At 42.5% G+C, this 19,625-nt stretch overlaps 1 protein-coding gene across 2 annotated transcripts in view; it reads left to right on the forward strand.

Annotated features, from left to right (window-relative positions):
• Positions 1-19,625, forward strand: part of Fam184a (family with sequence similarity 184 member A) — a 116,858-nt gene that overhangs the window by 53,427 nt on the left and 43,806 nt on the right. For both annotated transcript variants that reach the window (XM_028772614.1, XM_028772615.1), the window contains exons 2-6: positions 989-1,843; positions 3,108-3,243; positions 5,486-5,667; positions 9,718-9,915; positions 14,815-14,937. In XM_028772614.1, coding sequence (XP_028628447.1) covers positions 989-1,843; positions 3,108-3,243; positions 5,486-5,667; positions 9,718-9,915; positions 14,815-14,937 — 1,494 coding nt within the window. The remainder of the gene's footprint in view (positions 1-988; positions 1,844-3,107; positions 3,244-5,485; positions 5,668-9,717; positions 9,916-14,814; positions 14,938-19,625) is intronic.

Here is a 19,625-nt window from a genome sequence, read left to right on the forward strand (position 1 = left end):
TGGGAGCTCCAAAGCATAGGGGTGATCTGGGGAAAAGGGACTGACCCTGTAACCCTTGAACTCTGTGATTCTGGAGTTTCCTCGAACTGGAGAGCAACTGCTCCCTAGTGCCCTGTGGAAGTACAGAGGCACAGCCCCAGTCAGGTTTAAATTGCTTAAGTGAGTTTTCAAAGTACAAGAGAAATTTAGATTGACTTAACTAATTTAGAACACAGCAGATTTTGTTCATTGTCAATAAAATAGTTCTAATCCCCTAACAAAAACGAACTATAAGGAATGTAGAAAAGGGAATTTCTAACATTTGTATATTTAAGTAGGTCCTTTAACACATAAACAGGGCCTGGGGAACCCTGGTACCTAGAGCTCCGTGCATGTGACTGCGAGATAAGGATGTGGTGCAAAGTGGCTCCTTACCTGAGACTTTCCTCCTCCTCTCTCCTGTAGCCCCCACTACCCCATCATGGTTGTACAGAGAACTCTCCTCTCTGTCCAGATGGCCTCCGTTATTCATTTCTTCCTTTCCTTTATTGTATATTATTCTTAATTTTGAGTGTGTTTTTTTTTTAAGAAAAAGAGGGGGAGAAAGAGAAAAAGAGATAAACAGACCTACAGATACACACACAGACAGAGACAGAGATAGAGATAGACTGACAACTTCCCATGTAGTCCTAGATGGCCTGGAACTCACTGTATGGGTAATGACATTTTATCCTTCTGCCTTAACCTCCTGGGTGCTGGGGTTGCATGTGTGCATTTTTGCAAATGAGTCACCTTGAATGTTTTAAAATAACAGTTTAAGTCTATGCAAGGATAGAATCTGCAAAACGAATCAATCTGTGGGTACAAAAACAATTGGCTGATATTTCAGTATTTAATAGTTACTAGAAATAATATGTGTGTAGAAAAAAATCAAGTCAAATGAAAGAATTAGTGTCAAGTTGTAAAAGACTATGTGTTGAATTCTTCTCCCTTCTCCCAAACCATGTAGGTAATATATGCTTTGAATACTAAAAATGATGAGCACGATTCTGCGATTCAGGCCCTCAAAGATGCCCACGAAGAAGAAATCCAACAAATCCTTGCAGAAACAAGAGAAAAAATACTGCTATACAAAAGCAAGGTGACTGAAGAGTTAGATCTTAAGAGAAAGATTCAAGTTTTGGAAGCGTCTCTAGAAGATCACGTGAAGATGAAGCAGGAGGCTTTGACAGAGTTTGAAGCCTATAAGCGCAGGGTTGAGGACATGCAACTTTGTGCAGAGGCCCAGCATGTTCAGCGCATCGTAACCATGTCCCGGGAGGTGGAAGAGATCAGGAAGAAATTCGAAGAAAGGTTGCGGAGCTTTGGGCAGCTCCAGGTTCAGTTTGAAAACGACAAACAGTCGGCCCTGGAAGATTTGAGAACCACTCACAGGCTCGAAGTCCAAGAGCTGTTGAAGTCACAGCAGGACCACAGCACCTCGGTGAACCTGGGGCAGGAGAAAGCCGAGGAACTGCACAGGATGGAGGTGGAGGCCTTGAACAACACCCTGGAAGAGCTGAGACTCGAAAAGAAAGCGCTCATTGAGGAGTACGAGGGCAAGCTGAGCAAAGCCCAATTATTTTATGAGCGTGAGCTTGATAACTTGAAAAGGTCACAGCTCTTCACGGCCGAAAGCTTGCAGGCCAGCAGAGACAAGGAGGCCGATCTTCGCAAAGAGTTCCAGGGGCAAGAAGCCATTTTACGAAAAACCATAGGCAAACTGAAGACGGAACTGCAGATGGTGCAGGATGAAGCCAGCAGCCTTCTTGACAAATGCCAAAAGCTGCAGATGTCTCTGGCCACAGCAGAGAACAACGTACAGGTGAGAGGGCATGGACCATGTAGGGTTTATTCTTTCTTTACATGTGTGTGGTGTGTGAGCATTCGTGTTTATATGTTAATGTGGTGTGAACCCACATATGTATGTGGAAACTGAGGTCAGCATTGGGTATTTTCTAGGATTGCTCTCCATCTTCTGAAACCAGAGGACTTCATTTGTCATTTCAGCTGTTCAGGCTAGCCAGTGTGCTCCAGGCTAGCCAGTGTGCTCTAGGCTTTCCCAACTCCTGCCCCCCTAGCTCTGGCTTTGTAGGCAGCTGCCTTGCTCCCCTGGGTTCAGGAAATTTTTTGGATGGTAGACGCTTAATGACTTTAAGAAATTTATTCTGGATTTATACTTTTTATTTATTTTATGCATATAAGTGTTTTACAAAACCCCATGTATCTGTTGTGGATGGTTGTTAGCTACCATGTGGGTGCTTGGGAACTGAACTTACAGTCTCTGTAAGATCAGCAAATAATTTTAACTGCTAAGCCATTGCTTAGCCTTGTCTTCTTTTGTGTGTGTGTGTGTGTGTGTGTGTGTGTGTGTGTATCTCCTTTTTGTGTATTAATTTGCCGATTCAAAGAGCAGCCTGCTGGCTTTAGCAGTCTCTGTTTATGTTCGTACCACTCTAAGCTCCTTTCCTAATTTTTTTCTTTGCCTTTGTGAGGAAAAAAAGTGGGAGGAGTAATTTTTATTACCTTTACCTATTCAGTTAGAAATTCAGATATTAAGCACCCAGAAAGATAACCCTAAGATTGTATTGATACTATACATGGATTCCATTTAAACAGCTTCCTGGTATTTCCTCCAGTGGCTTGGGAAAGTGGAAATATTGAGCTTAGGGCTTAATTGTGCTTTTCTTTTTCTCTTTATTAAGGACGTCTGCCTCATTATTTGATATTTAGACATTGAACAAAGAAATTATTGCTCTTAAAAGTGAAGTTTGTAAGAGCTAGCCCACATGTAGAACGGATGTCAACAACCTCCTCAGGTGTTATTGCACTGGCGCAGAAGGCTTCCTGGCCTTGTTAGTATCTGCAGAGCATTCGAATGCAGTAGGCAGGGTAGAAATAGGCTTCCTTCATTGGGTCATATGACTTAAAATGCCAGGTTTGTTACCTCATCTTATAGACTTAAAACTAAGTAGTCCTAGTTACACAGAACATTCTGAAAAGAGAAAGGTGATGCTTGTAATTTAAAGAAAACATTTCAGTCTAACAGCATGCTTGCATTTTGATTATGGCCATCTGATCTTCCTTAGGTTCTGCAAAAACAGCTTGACGATGCCAAGGAGGGAGAAATGGCCTTGTTAAGCAAGCACAAGGAAGTGGAGAGTGAGCTAGCAGCTGCCCGGGAGCGATTGCAAGAGCAAGCTTCAGATCTCGTCCTCAAAGCTAGTATGTCTACCCATAGCTTGGCACAGTGCTCCGAAAAAAACAGAGGCTTTGCTGTTCATTCAAAACAATATCTGAGTATTTTGACAGTTCTTCTAATTTAATATTTACCGTTCCTCCTGGTATTTTGAAGTTTTTTAGACTGTGCTTTTTTATTTTAGAAGTCTTAATATGTTCGGGGTGATTATGACATTGGAATGATGGGATTGTCAGTAGTTGTGGAGCACAGTTTCCTTCCTGCCAGCAGACTGTGGGGTTCCTAAGGAACCCCACAAAGGTTAAGCTAGGTCTGTGACTTCATTGCAGACAGGATTCTCAGGATGAGCCAGTTTGAAGCAAAACTGTTTGCCTGAAGGGATTTTTTTAGTATAGATACAAACCCAGAGTCAACAGAAAAGGGGTGATCACTGAATAATACACACACTTGGCCCCAGCCTTCATGGGAGACCTGCATTTTCCTGTCTTTACAGTAGCCATGCTTACAATGTTGGTGGGTTTTCAGTTGCCATCTTTACAGCTGTCGTGGTATTTGAGGTTGTAAGGGAGTTCCTAGGTGTTCCAAGCCAGGATTTTATCCAGGGTCACATCCCCAAATCACAGGAAGCGTTTATTGTCAACCAAAGTTAGTAGCCTAGCTTGTGAGATTCCCAGAAAAAAACTGAATTTGAAGTTAAGTATGCTCAGTCTTTAAGCATAGCATGTTGCGGCTTTTGTTTTTATTTGTGGATATCCTTATGTAAAAGGAGGGTTGTCTCTATGTAAACAGTTTTCACAACACATGCTAACTGCACTGGGATGCTTGACTTAGTGTTGGTGAGAGACCTCACCTAAGCTTGGGACCAGTCTCCTTCCCACGTCCCCATCTTGTCCCCTGTCTTTCTGTCCTGCCTCAGGATGCCTCACAGTTTTTGGCCTTAGGAGTATATTTTTATGGAACACACTCCTGATGCATGAAAGTGAGCTATCTATTCTTCTCTATCCTCCCCCCCTCTGTCTGTATGTTCGTCTGACTGGCTGACTGTGAAAAAAATTGTATGTGGAGAACAAAGGTGAGTTCACACACACAGCTGAATCACCCATGTGATGTGGTGGTGGTCTGCAGTTCATCACCTTAGTAGACAGATGCTCTTCCAGGTCAAGTCTGAAGCTGCATTTTGTCTAAGTGGATGATGTATCATATCCAGTGAAGCTGTTTCAGGAACACTTTTAATTTTGATTGGCTCACTGGCAAATTTTCTTGCCCATAAACACGTCATTTTAAATGATCTCCGCCATGCATCAGAGTCATTCAGGCTGTTGGTGTGCCCACAGATGCCAGGCAGGCCTACCCCCGGCCTTTCCCTCTCACTGGGCTGCAGCAGGCTGCTCTGACTAGGGTTCCCAGTGAGTCTGCTGCTGTTGGTCCAGGGTTCTTTGAAAACCGCTACCTTCAATGATGCTTTCTCTGCAAACCTGTTCGCACACTCAGGTCTCTCCCTTCACCTATACCCGTCTTAAATAAGTCTTCTGCTTATTCTTTCACAGTTTCAGACATGTAAACAGTGTGCTGTGATCATATCCAGCCCAACTCTTTCCACACCCTTCACCCAGTTTAACTGTCGTTTAGTTCATCTTCATAATACTGCTCTCTCTGCCTTCCAGTCCAGTCTTTATCTAAAATGAATTCATTGGAAACTCAGCTGCTACCTTTGTTCCTTGCACACAAATTTTCCCAGAGAAAGAGGGAGAGCTGGGGTGGGGAAGAGGGAGAGGAAGGGAGAGAGAGAGAGGGACAGAGAGAGACAGAGAGAGAGAGAGAGAGAAAGAGAGAGAGAGAGAGAGAGAGAGAGAGAGAGAGAGAGAGAGAGAGAGAAATGGAGTGGGTAGGGAGGGGAGGGAAGAAGAGAAGAGAATAAATGGTCCATTTTCATTTCGTAGGGTTAGTCAGTGCGCCCTCTTTCCATAGTTGCTCCCAGGGGACTTTCCCACAAGGTCCTAGGTTAACTTGTTTACCTTGCAGCTTCTCATTTTAAAAACATCCAGATGGTACCAGGAACCATCAGTGGTGTAACACTGGACTTTGTTTTCTAAAGGAGTCTAACTGGGTAAGACATTCCCATGATTATTTCCCTTTGTACAGCAAGGAAGCCAACGACACAGCTGGGGACCACTCAGGCATGAAGTACAGTTGTGTCATTAGAGGCACACTTTCATAGCGACAGACTTATAAACTAAGGGGATTTTCTTTGTGGGGGGCGGTTTCTAGGTCATATTGGAATGCTCCAGGCAACTCAGATGACCCAGGAAGTTACAATTAAAGATTTAGAATCAGAAAAATCCAGAGCCAACGAGAGATTATGTCAGCTGGAAGAGGAAAAAGCTTTTCTGCAGAGCAGAACGCAGAGCCTGGATGAAGAACAGAAGCAGCAGGTGCTGGAGCTGGAGAAGGTACTCTGATGGGTGGATAGGAGCGGGGAGGAGAGGAAGGGAGTTCGGATCCCAAGTCCTGCTGCGTGGGGGACATATATTCTTAGTCTAGTTTTTGTTTGTTGTTGAGGAAATGAGGTTTAAAGGTATTTTATGCAATTTTATGTATGCATTCCAAATACTTGGGTAATATTTATAAAATTATAAAAAATTATAAAAATTATAAAATAATATTACAAAAATCTAAGAATTTCTATTATTTCAAGCCAGAAATTGAGTGGGATTGTATTTTACTATAGATCATATTGAACTTTTTATTTTTTATTTATTTATTTTATTTTTATTTATTTATTTATTTATTTATTATTTTTATTTTTTTAAATGTTAATCAAAGGCCTTATAAGTTTGGTAATGCTCAACAAGGTGCCCATACAATCAGAAGGGTAACCCAATATGCAACCTTGAGCATACTTTTTAAATAAATAAAATATGTTATTGCATATACTCCTAGGAATCTTTTTCTTTTCTCCCTCTCCCTTCCCCTCCCCTATTTCTTTCCCCTCCTCCTATCTTTCTTGTTTGGGTTTTTAGGTTGTTTTTTTTTGGGGGGGGGCTGCAACCCAAGGCCTTACCTGTACAGGGAAATGCTCTGCCCTCTGGACTCTATCCCAGGCTCTTCTTACTTTGTATTGTGAGACAGGGTCTTGTTAAGTCTCCACTAAGGCTGTCCCTGAACTTGTAATCCTCTATGCTAGCCTCCCCAGTATCTAAGACCACAGGGCTATATAGCATGGTGCCTGGATCCTAGGGAATTTTCACAAAAGTAAAAAGAAGATGACAAACAATCAAGTTGTAAAAATTCTTACAGCAGCATTGGGATGGCCACAGCTGCAGCTTAATTATGGACAGTGTCATAGAAAGCCAGAGATTGTTTCTCCCACAAAACAAGCGTGAGTTTGGGTTATCCTCTCCCTTTTCCTATCGATATTTAAATATATTTAGAAGTGTCTGCTGCTGCTGCTCACTCCTTAACTTGATATTACCTTCTCTTACCGCCATGCTACTGAAGCTGGGTTTGCCTCAGTTACTCATGCTACTGAAGCTGGGTTTGCCTCAGTTACCCAGTCTGTAGTTATCAGGAGACTGGGTACATCATACACTGTACTGTTTGTACTTCCCAGACCCCCAGCAGTAGAGATTTTCCTAGCAATAAAAATGATAATTGCTTGAAAATCTCACACATGAATGTGTTATAATGTGCTTTGATCAAATCTTTCCCCTCTCACATCCTCCCATATATCTACTACCTTTCCTCTCAAATTCATGAGTTCTACTTAAACCCACTAAGTACTGATGCTTCCAGTATGTGTATGGGTGCTGGGCCATCCACTGGAACTTGGGCAGCCTAGTTAGTAAGAACTAAGTCCCAAGAACACTGCCTCTTTTCCCTTTAGCAGTCATTAACTGCCAGTAGCTCCTCAGCCAGAAGTGGGATTTTTGTGAGCTCCTTCCATTCATGCTTGGACTTGGGCTGGCTTGGTTTTGTGCAGGTCTTGAGCATCTGCCATGGCCCCCTGTGAGTTCATGCTTGCAAGGGCTCTATAAGGGCCACAAAACACTTGTTTCAATTCAGTCTTCTTAACCTCGGCTCTTTCCATCTTTCTGACTCTTCTGAGTCGATTCCTATGCCTTGTGGGTAGGGAGTGTGGTACACATGTCCCGTTTAAGTTGAGCACTCTATAGCCTCTTATTCTCTGCACTCTGACCAGATGTGAGTCTCTGTAGTAATCCCACCTCCTGCAAAACAAGAAGTTTCACTGCTGAGAATTGAAAGCTGCATAAATTTACACGTTTAAGTACATGGGTGACAGTTTAATACAATGTTAATTGCATAGAATGATAGTAGGTTTTCCCCTAGGACCTATGACCCACCCAGCCACAGGTTTTAGCCCAGATGGCAGTACCAGACATTCTGCCAGAATACTAACAGTTCTGTCTTGTGAAACAGGTAGCAATTGGTTGCTGTCTTAGTTAAGGTTTCATTGCTGTGAAGAGACACCACGGCCACAGCAACTCTTTTAAAGGATAACATTTCATTGTGATTGGCTTATGTTTTAGAGATTTAGTCCATTTTCCTCATGGTAGGGAGCACAGCAGCATACAGGCCTGCATGGTGCTGGAGAAGGAGCTGAGAGTTCTGCAGGCAGCAGGGAGAGACTGTGTCACACCCGGCATAGATTGAGTGTAGGAGACCTCAAAGCCCCCCACTCCCACCCCTACAATGACAACTTTCCTTCAAGAATGCCACTCCTACTCCAACAAGGCTACACCTCCTAATGTAGCACTCCCTATGGGCCAAGCATTCAAACACACAAGTCTATGGGGGCCATTCCTATTCAGACCACCACAGTTACTCCCAAAACATTGCTGCCGTCATCACTATTGGTCCTAGTTGTGTTCTAGAACTTGATGGTAGTAAGATCCTGCTGCTGAAGACATCACAAGCTTGAGTCACAGGGCGATGGGAAATCAAGCTGGTGCTCACCAGGAAGTTTCATCCCAGCTTTCACAGTGCCAAAAAGTGCTGTTTGCCACCAGGGGGGCAAAGTAACCAAAGCAACATAGTACCCAGCTGTGAACCCTGCAAGCTACAGTAATGACCTTCCTGGCAAGATGAGCCCAGGGTTCATTCTTATTCCACACTCATCTATTCCAGTAACAACAAACACCATTTGTTCACTGAGAGTTGCAAAGTTGTTTCCCGAGTCTTACATATTCAACTTTCCACTCAATGTCTCTATTTATGGTTCTGATAAACATGTCATTGCAGTATGTACAGAACTTCTCTCTCCTTAATACTCTGCTTATTGTATTCCTTACTTGACCTAGTCAGGGGAGGTATTCCCCATGTGTTTTCTCCAATCTCCCTTCATATGTTTCTATTCCATGCTCTTCTCTTCATACCCACTCACAGATCGTAAGTTGAAGTAGCTATCATTGCTTTTCTGGATGGTAGTGACAACAACCTCCTAAGCTTTTCTCCTTAACCTATTACAAAGATGAATACACACACACACACACACATGTGTGTGTGTGTGTGTGACTTTTCATCCCCTCCAGAATAAAAATCCAAGTTTTTAGCATGAAGACCCCATTTCATTATTGACTTGTGCCCGTTTCTGAGCGCCATCACTGTTCATTCAGTATTCTCAGGATTATGTGGCCTGTGGTAACTTGTGTGCATTAGACCGCGTTAGGCCTTCCGTCTCCCTGCATCTTTGTCCCCTGGTTAACTACTTTTTCACCTTTCAAACTGCTGAAAGGCAATGGAAATGGTTATGAATCCATGCTTTTGACATGAAACATCTTTAGATGCCTTCTGGGCTTGTGAAAGTCAGTGTGAGAGCTTGTCATTGCCAACTCGATATTTTCTCTTCCCTCATTGAATTGATTCATTGTCTGTCTGTCTGTCTGTCTATCTGTCTGTCTGTTTTTCTCTGTCTCTCACTCTCTCTGTCTCTGTCTCTCTCTCTCTCTCTCTCTCTCTCTCTGCCTCTCTCTCTCACTCTGTGTGTGTGTGAAAAAGAGACAGACAGACAGACAGACAGAGGTTACACCCCTTTTCTGTGTACTCTAGCATCATACAATAGATACCCTTTCATACAAGTCATAACACTGCATTGCCACTGTCATTTTACTTCCTCTCATCACTGACTTGTGATTGGTGAACAGGCATGAAACTGACTCCCCAGTTGTATTGGATATTATATGAGTAGTTAACGGGTAAGCCATTCTGTGTACTGCACACAAACCTTCATCCTTTAAGGTTGCTATTGCACCAACCCACGTTTGCTTCTAATGCAGCAATGTCTTATTTTATTTCTTGATTTAAACGATTTTATTTTTGCCTCACCCACCTTGTGACTCTCCGAGAACAACAATTGTATGGTTTCAAAGTCTAGGTCCCAAAGCAATGAGTTCATTCTAGTTTATATACGTCTAAGATACTCAGACACTGACAACATTGGTGGAAAAGCAGGTGCCAGTTCTTAATCTTAGTTTTCATTCTAGAAAGTAAATGAAGCAAAGAGAACTCAGCAAGAATATTATGAAATGGAGCTTAAGAACCTGCAGAATCGATTGGAAGGAGAGGTGGCCCAGTTAAATGAGACCCATGGGAAGACTTTGGAAGAATTAGCAAGGAAACACCACATGGCGCTTGAGGCTGTCCACAGCAATGCAAGCAAAGATAGGATAAAGCTACAGACGGTGAGTGCAAACTTTCGAGACTCTGGCAGTGGTCCATCATGACTTGTATTGTGGAAGAACAGTTGCTGGAGTTTCCTGGCTCCTGTCTTGTCAGCGTGCTTTAAATCATGATGCCAGTAGTGATACGTCTGGCTTACGCTAAGTCCTGATAGAGGCCTGCTTTATTAAGGCAGACTACTTTATGTAAGCGCTCGTTCATCTGGAGCTTCTTCATCACGAGATAACTGACCATCTCAGGAAGCCTTAACTCACCAACACGCAGATTTCTAGTAGATGCCTTCCTTCCCTGGGAATATTATTTGCGTGTGTGTGTGTGTGTGTGTGTGTGTTTATTTTTTCCCTTCCTTAAATAATCACCCTATTAAAGGTACTATATGCTAGCAATATTACACAGCAGAAAATGTAAATTGTCTGACACACCTGACACCTTTACAGGTAGCACTTTGCTTGTTGGTCGTGGTGGGAGGGACCCTAAGCTGTGCCTCCGGCACCTTCTCTGGTAGAAGAGGATGTAATATGTCCTATACTCATGCCTGTCCTAGCTGTGGTGATCAATAATGCTACTAGTGTTTGTTGTCATATGCCATACTGCAGTTACCTTTAATACAGATTTTTCTCTGTATCCTGACTGGTTGTTGCACCCTGCTTACTGATAAGGGGGTGTATTGAGTCTCCTGCAATCTGTAAGACTTACTCAGACCTGGGTCTCGGAGTTTGTAAAACTATAAACCACTTAATTACCCTCCTGCAGATGTTTGCTAGTAAGGGCTCTAATGTTTTATATCATTGTACTTTACAGTTTAACAAGTGATTTTTCTGTGATATATCTATCCCTTGATACTCATGACTCGAGATTCGTGTCACAAACGTTACTAAGTGGAATAGACAGAGTATAAATTTAGACTCTCTGCCATAATATACCTTTATGTTGTGGCATAAGTACTGGGATATTTTGAGGTGTAAAAATTAGAATTTTTTTTTTAGAATGTTACTTCTATCTCAACTATCATGTGTTCGGAGACAAAACTTCGTGGCACACTCTCGAGAGACTGATTGCCTTTTTCTCCATGCTGGCTCATGTGTCCCCTCCTTGTGTCGTCCTGTGCCTGCTTACAGAGGTGACCGTGCTCTGCTCAGGGTTACACACTAACGCACACCATGCACCCTGGGCACCCAGCACACGGCCGCTTCCCTGGCTACTGTTCGTCACTTTCATTTACACGTCCTTTTTTAACTGACGATGTCCTGCTTTGAGATGTTACTTCAGCAAGAGTCATCACCATATAGCTCCCAGTCATCTCTGACTCATTCAATTCTAATTTTGAGCTACCTTTAAACCTGCCTTTGGCCCACTTACAGTCCTTTTTAAAATAATTTAGATGTGTTTATTTTTATTTTATGTGTGAGTGGTTTTGCACTACATGTGTGCCAGGGACCACAGAAGCCAAAGCAGGACATTGGATCCCCCTGGAACTGGAGGTACAGGAGGTTGTGAGCCACCATGTAGGTGCTGGGAATCCCAATCTGGGTCCCTCTGAAGAGCAGTCAGTTCTCTTAACTCCTGAGCTGTCTTTCCAGCCCTCTACTTATGGCGAACAAGTTTGCCTTTCCTGTTTGAGAACACATTCAAAAGCTTTGTGTTGTGTTGGAGGTTCCCTTGGAGAAGAAATATACACACCTACTCACCCCAGAAAGAGGCTATAACAGAACAAAGTAATAATTCCACCAGTGTGCAAGTTGGGGAGGTGATGATTGGTTTGGAGTTCCTATTGGGAGCTCAGATGAGGGGTTACTTACAAGGAGCAGGAGTGACTCAGAAGCAGCTGCGTCTACAAGAAGCCCACCCCAACATGGGACAGCTCACGAGCGCTGCACATGGATACAGGCAGCTAGCTGCACAGGTCTGAGAAACTCAGGCTCACAGCTGGGTTGGCCAGAGCCCCTCCCCCAGCCAGTGCCTTCTGCTTTTATGAAGCTGGGGACCAGCCTTTTCGAACCCAGCAAGTTTTTCCTTCACCACACCTGTGACTCCTGGGGCTCATGAGCTCCTGGAGGGAGTGCTCCTGTTTGGAGAGATTTACTACAGAGCCCTCTGGGCTACCTTCTGGGTACCACTTGCCATAACAGCTTGCTTCTTACCTGCTGCCGCCCCCTCCCCTTGTTTCTGCCCAGCGAATATGCTAAGTATATAAGCTAAAACTAGCTTTCTTCCAGAACCCTCTTTCTCTAATGTCAAAGTATTTTTTAAAGAGGATTTAGGGGAAACAGATCAGTGCCCTGTACAGATGCTTCTCCCTACAACAGATGGGATCAAATAACAGCTGGACATTGTGTAGAGCAAGAGACCTTGGAACCCTAGGCCCTAAATGGGATGTCTCCAAATCCCTCCCCTCAAGGTTTAGGGATCACCCCAGAAGAGTAGGCAGAAAGAGCGTAAGAGCCAGAGGAGGTGGAGGACACTGAAGAAGCAAGGCTCTCTGAATCAACATGGTCAACACACAAAAGAACTTATGGAGACTGAAGCAGCATGCACAGGGCCTGCGGAGGTCTATGCTATACTATACGCATAAATATTATGGCTTCCTGTTTAGTGTTTTGAGTGTGCCAGTATTGAGCCTCTGCTTCTTGTGCTTTCTCTTGGGCTCCTTTCATTGTTTGTTTGTTTTGTCCTACTCTGTTAGATTTTGGGGTGGGTGTGTGTGTGTATGTGTGTGTGTGTGTGTGTATTCCCTTAGAAATCTGTTTTTCTTTCTAATGAGACAGAAAAGGAATGAGTCTAAATGGGAGGGGCTGTGAGGAAGAAATGGGAGGAGGGGAGAGAGAGGAAAATGTAATCAGGAGGGAAAAAATCTATTTTCAATAAAAGAAAATAAAAGATAAGAATTATCCTAAGGGACTTAGTGACTAATAAAATGTTGGTGACAGTGACAAAACAAAGTTTAGCTAATAGAACCTCTCTTCTCCTTATTTATTACTTACTGTAACTATAGGGAATTCACCATCTGAACAAATGTACAGGGATAACCTGTGTAGAAATGATCATGTAGCCCCAAGACTGCTCTCCTTGGACAGGTTAGCCTTTGTCCCTTAGGAACTGGGGTTTCAGAAGGGTGCCATCTTCCCCTACATGAAAAGCTCACCTGCTTAAACTGTGTGTCCCAATAGTGTCATGATGCAGACCACTTGCCTCCCTACTGGAACTTCAGAAGAGGATGCCCATGCCATGAGGCCCTAGTGTCTCCAGGGCATCCTTACAGACTTTACTTCATACTGCTGTCACTTCATACTTGCTAGAACCCAGCTAGCAAGTCCAGTGTTCAGAGCCGGAGGAAGCCAGTGCCTGTTCCCCTAGAGACTGTTTCCCTCTGTAGATTGTAATTTAAATATTTTCACTGTACTAAATCATAGCTGTGTGTCAGTCATATATCAAAACCAATGGCTACTCTCGGAATCCCATCCAACTCCACTGTGTCGTGGAGGTCCCTAACAACCTTGCTCAATTTCCCTCGCCTTACACTATAGAAACAGCACTTTTACCATGCTGTGCATGTATGTGCACCTCCTCTGTGTTTAAGTATCCTTTTCCCTCTACCTGGGATGCTCAGTGCCCCTCTATGCCGCCATTATGTTTAACTGGCATGCTTTTCCAACCATACTTTGTGTCAAGTCCAAAGGAAACTGCAGGTCTCCAAACTTCAAAAGGCACTTCATGCATCCAGAAGTGAGCTCAGCCTAGACTGAAGGAGAACCTCTTGCAATAGGATAAAAGGTGCGATTCCTCAGGAACCAGTGAACTGGTTCCCCTCTACCAAAAGGAGTCATTTCCCTTACCTCTGGCAGAGGGCGTGGCTGCCAATGGCACCTATCAGTATATCAAAGCTCATGCTGGCCTCCAGCCTCCCTCAGAATCACAAGTACCTGTTGCACATTCCAAAGTCCAAGCTAGCATCTCTACCCTCCTTCCCTCCTCCCCTACCCTAGGTTCCCTCCAGCTCATGGGCTTCCCTTCCCCCAAACTGCTCATGTTCCTATAACCATGCTATTCTTGCTCTTTTGGTTCCCTCTATGTTCCATTTCTGTTTCTCTCACCATGCTTTCTGTATTCTCCATCTCCTGCTAATCTCCTCTCTCTCACAGAAAGCCATGTGCAGTCAACGTGCTATGTCCAGCCTGTTTCTTTCTCTGTCTGCCCTGGACTTGTCCACATGCCCCTAGCTCTTCTTTCTCTTGGATATAAAATAAAAACTTTACCATTAACCATACCATGGAGTGGTCATGCCAACAATCGTCTTTCTCTCTGTAGTTTATCAGTCCTCTACTTAGAAAATTCCCTCTTCTCTGTGTACATTTAGTTTAATTCTGATGGGTGAGTAACTCCTTATTTGGTCCTGTGGGTTATTAAAGCAGGTGCCATACCACATCTTATTGCCTATGAGGCCCAGGCATTCAGTAGCATGCCTAGAGAGTCGGCAAGTTCTTTACCAGGCATCAGTTTAACTGATTTTACAGTCTACTTTCCTTCATTTTGCTCTTGTTGGTTCTCACCTACACTCCACCTTTGAACAGCGAATTCCAGAAATGATAGAGGAATTTTTGTACACAAATATAAAAGAATGGAGAATTTAAGAGAATTAGAAAATTTGTTTTTTCAGCAAAATTATCATGCTTTCCTGGTTTTCTACAGTAACTTAGCCAATCAAACACTCTTATGACTAAAAGCATTGACTAATGACTATATGAAATGGTTTGATCTACCACATTGCATATTAAATGGCGTGGCAGTTGTACAGGGAGAGCCGACGTGAAAAGTAAAATATTAGCAGGACCGTCTTTATTGGAATCTTTAGGAATATAGTACTACGGTCTTACTAATTTTTACATTTCCCTTCTCTTTCTCAGGAGTTGGAGGAACAATATAAACAGGAGAAGCTGAGTCTGGAAGAAGATAAAACTCAGCTCCAACTAGAGCTGGAAACTCTAAAGCAAGCGCTGGGAGACAAGCTGACTTCAGCCAATCAGGAGGCAAGAGCTCTTTAGGCCTTTCGCCTACATTACATATACACTTTGTATTCACTTAATCTGGAGCAAGGGCATAGGTAGATGAGAAAACCAGCCAAAGGTCTTGACTCAGTGCTGGATTTTCCTAATGCCCTGTTTATATCCTATTAGGTAAACATTCACTAGAAAGCAGTGTTTTCTGTGGAGGGATGCAAAGCAACCAGAGGGGAATCTGACTAGGTGAAAGGGTAGCAGCTGATATGCAAAATGGCAGCTTAGGCTCTGCTCCACTGTGCCTCATTTTAAAGAAACTTTGTAGGGTCTGGATACTCGATAGATCTAAGACTAATTGTTGGATGGATAGGAAAATTTTATTTAGCCTTGGAAAGCAAAGGCTAAGGATAGAATATAAGAAAATGCTATAAATAAATAAGTAAATATAAACACACACACACACATGTTTATAAATCATTAGTTCCTCCTCTGTCTCTGTTTTGGCTTGCTAAACGCTTCTCTAATATTTACCTTCTTTCTTTCCGGTTTATCCCTGTATGGCTTCTTGGGTGAGCTCCCTCTAACTCTCTGTCTGAGTTTTTGTCTTTACCATTTGCATCTTGCCAGTATCTCCTCCTTCCTTCGCTGACCTCATCTCATCAAACAGCCCTCACTTGCCACTTTGCTCTTACTCTGAATCTGCCCTCGGAAACCACAGCAAAGGACCCAAGTGCCCTGCGTGGGCTGTAGATTGCGCTCGGTGTTCTGGGTTGTTTATAAATGTTTATCCAGAGAAAGTAGAGAGTCTTACCTTAGAGAGCGATAGAGGCTAATGGCAGACCCTGATGGCAGCCCAGCCTGTCTTCTGTTGTTCTAGCTAACCCACGCTGACTTCACGAAGGCACTCTCATCAAAGGCCACAAAAGTTGCTGTGGCCTGCCCTCACTAGAAGGCACTTAAGTGACCTCTGTTTCTTATGCAGGCTCCTCAGGTTTACTGTCTCAATTCTAAATGGTTCATCTCCATTTTTTTTCCAATCTACATACTGAAACTTCTGAGTAGAGTTGCAGTGAATATATGGCTTTCTTCTCTCCTGGCTACATTTTCAATTATGTTTCAGCATCCTGGTAGCGCTTTGGTACCACATTATCACCGCTCCCCAAGAATCTCCTTGGCTCATGGCTCCCCAAGAGTCTGCTTAGCCCATGGCTTCATTTGCTTCTGCTCTCCCTTCAGACTGGGCAGCCTTTCTGACTGAGCTGAGCCTACTGACTCAGATCTCCAGGGACAGGATTACTATTCTGCTTCCTGAACTTAAAATGAGGGATAGCCACCTTTCCACAGTTAACTAAACCTTGTATAAAACCCGATCACAAATCGTTAGTGAAAACAGATTACAATGACATTATTATGCATGCAACTATAGTAATGTTAGAAAAAATGAAACCCCAGACTCAGTATGCAAAAACAAAGAGCACTTCTGCAGAAACAACCAGTATGCTAGGTCAATTATTCTTTGAAATGATGACCCCAGACAAAGTTACACAGGCCTCCTTATAGGGAATGGGGCGGGGCAGGGTGGGGGTGGGGACTTGCTAGAATGATTAGGTAATCTAAAATTTCGTTGGTGGGTGCTAGGGGGTCCTAGGTAGTTGGTGGTCTGCATTCCTATGTCATGAATGTTCAGCCATGTGATGAGATAGGGCCGCCGAGCACAAATGGACCATTCTGAGATAAGATATTTTCCCATTGTTGTGGTTATCTCCAGGTTCTTCTTTGGGAGGGGTTTTATGATCTTATTCTGGATTTTAAAGTCTGTCCTAGAGCTGGTTGTTGTCTTATGACTTAGTTTTTGGGACTCGTGGTCCTGAAACTGGTGCCTTACGGCCTTTTTTAAAATCAGGTCTGGTCCTTAGATGGAGACAAATGGGGTTTATGTTGTCCTTTCATTCCCATACACAAATGAGAAAGAAAGAGGAAAGGAGTGTAAGTGGTTGGTAAATTGAAAATCCCATCTTCACTACCTTGAGAGTGTTTACAAAACAGTAAGGAGAACAGGCACCACTATTGTGTTTTTGTAAACTAAAGAGAAACAAGAAAAGTAATTCTAACCTCAGTAAATTGAATAGGTAGGAATGAGCACCATGGCATTCCATGACCATGAAATTCACTGTGATTAGAATTGAGGCTGTGCAATGCTGCTGAGTGTGTAGAGAGATCACCACACAGAAGCAGCTAAGGACAATATGGAACCACGACATTTTCCTGGAAAGGGACTTAGCAGGCTCTGTGGGAGTCTTGGACAGACATGCCCTGTGACAGGAGCTTCAGTCTTAATGTTTATCACCATAAGCAAATAACAAAGGGTTATTGAGAAAATGTCAGCACTGTTTGTAGGAGAAATTCAGAAATAGCTTTAATCTCCATAGAACTTGTTTCCCCAAAAGAAAGGAAGTGTTTTTCTAATTCACATACAAGCATCTGTCATCTGTGTCTCTCCATGCTCTGGATCTGTTCACATGCCTGTGGGCATTGCCTGTTTCTACATGGAGGCACCTGTGGCCTACTAGTGGCCTGGTCGTAGTACAAGGTCTAGGAAAATGGAGGGACTGGGGTTCTTTTTGCAGATTAAATACTAACGTACTGAGATATTAAAGCGATTTTATCCCTTAATTAGTTAAGTATTATGGTGTATCTTAGTAGTTGACTTATTTATTTCTTTAGTAAACATTGAATGATTGGTTAGGTACAAAGAGCTCTGAGGCACTGTGACTGCAGTTAGAACTAACATGGTCTCTGCTAATAAGGAATTTCACAAAATGAGGTATTTTTATATGCATTCTGTAAAAGGAATAAGTGATTGACAGGGACTGGACAGAATGATAAACTGAGGAAATATTATTCAAAGGCCTTGATGCATGGGACCTTTGTAGATACTATTGGAATATCAGTATAAATGTGGTGCATTAGCAACTATAGGAATAACATCACTTCTGGTCTCCCAAGCATTGTTTTGTATTCTCTCCTCTATCGGTAATACAAGCCAGGGTAGGAGATTCTAGTTACTAAGTCACTTCAGAAAGAGAACTTGTCCATACCACTAAGTAGATAAAAATCAAAATTTCACTCCAATTGGTATTATTTCAAGCTCAGTTTAATCATTGTGGCTACAGTACTTTACCTTTGCAACAAATACAAAGACCAATGAAAAAAGATTCCTGAGTTAGTTAGAGAGTTTAGGCAGCTCTTAAACAACAGAAGCCCTGTGAAATATTTTTGAATAATTGTGTGTCAAAAGGCTGATGCTAAGCACAAACATGAGGATGCTTACATTAGAGTCAAGGTTTATGCTCATGTCAATGCTAGCCTCTGTGCTTCCACAGAGAAGGGGTTGAATACATGGAGACTCTAGGGAGGCGATACCTACCTTCTGTATCCTCTCAGGAGTCATAATAACAAGAATCTAGGTTCTTCTCTGTCTGTTGCAAAGAGCAGAAGTTTGAATGCAAACCATCAGGACAGAGGACTAACCCAAGTGATTAAAATGTCCCAGGATAATGTGAACTACAAGCAGATTTGATTCAGAACTGAAATTGGTGACACTGGAACTGGTTTTCCTTGTCCTCTTGGATTTGCCTTATTTATGTTGACTTTATTCTTCAGTCATGCATTCCTTTGGGCCTGGTACAGCTGACAAAAGAACGTCACTAGGAGACCCATTTTTCTCCAGAACATCTAAGATCTCTATGAATGATGTATTTATCCTCGTGACTTCTCTTGAAACATTCCCAGTGGCTACAGACTGAGGCAGCTGTATTGGGTTATACTCTGACCAAGCTGTTATCTGGAATTGGGCTGAATTCCTAAGAGCACAGAATACCAATCGGGAAGGAGAGTAGATCTCCCATGAGCCAAAAAGAGATTCTGACAGTGGCAAACAATAGTTGTTTTCAAACATAACCCAATTGTATTAGACTCATAGAAAACAATCAGCTGTTCTCATTCCTTACTTGACTTTGGTATTTTATTACACTTAACTATGTATGAAGTAAAACATTTTGCTTTTTAGCAAAAAGGAAAACAAAGAAAATGTTTATTTCCTTTTTAATTAGATTCTTTATTTCCTTAATACAACTTCCCTTTATTCTTTATATGGTACCTAGAATGCTGTTCTTCATATATTTTTAAATATGCTACATTCACATAATATTCATTCAACTGAAAACTTGTTAGATTGGGCAAGAATATTTCCATATTATTAAATTTGGTTGTTATTTTTCTTTTAAAATTAAAAAAATGTGCATATGAGTCTTCTGCCTACATCTATGTCTCTACATCACATGTGTGCCTGATACTGTGGAAGCCACAAAAGGGTGTTAGATCCCCTAGAACTAGAGTTACAGACAGTTGAGGTTGAAACTGGATCCTCAAGCATCAAGTGCTTTTAAATGCTGAGCCATCTCTTCAGGCCTTTCTTAAAAAAATTTCAAGTCAGTGTCCTACTATAGTGTCCAAGCTAGCCTGAACTCACTATGTCACCTGGGCTGGCCTTGAACTTCCCAAGTACTATAATTGTAGGCTCTGTTGTAGGCTCATACCTGGATCTGTTCTTTCCATATGGATTATCCTTTATATCTTTTCTAGTTAATATCTTTCTCTATGTCCTTTAATATGCTTATTTACAGTAACCCCACAAGATGGGGATTGTTACTCCTGTT

Source organism: Grammomys surdaster, unplaced genomic scaffold (genome assembly GCF_004785775.1).
Source record: "Grammomys surdaster isolate TR1022 unplaced genomic scaffold, NIH_TR_1.0 215, whole genome shotgun sequence".
Classification (NCBI taxonomy): Eukaryota; Metazoa; Chordata; class Mammalia; order Rodentia; family Muridae; genus Grammomys; species Grammomys surdaster.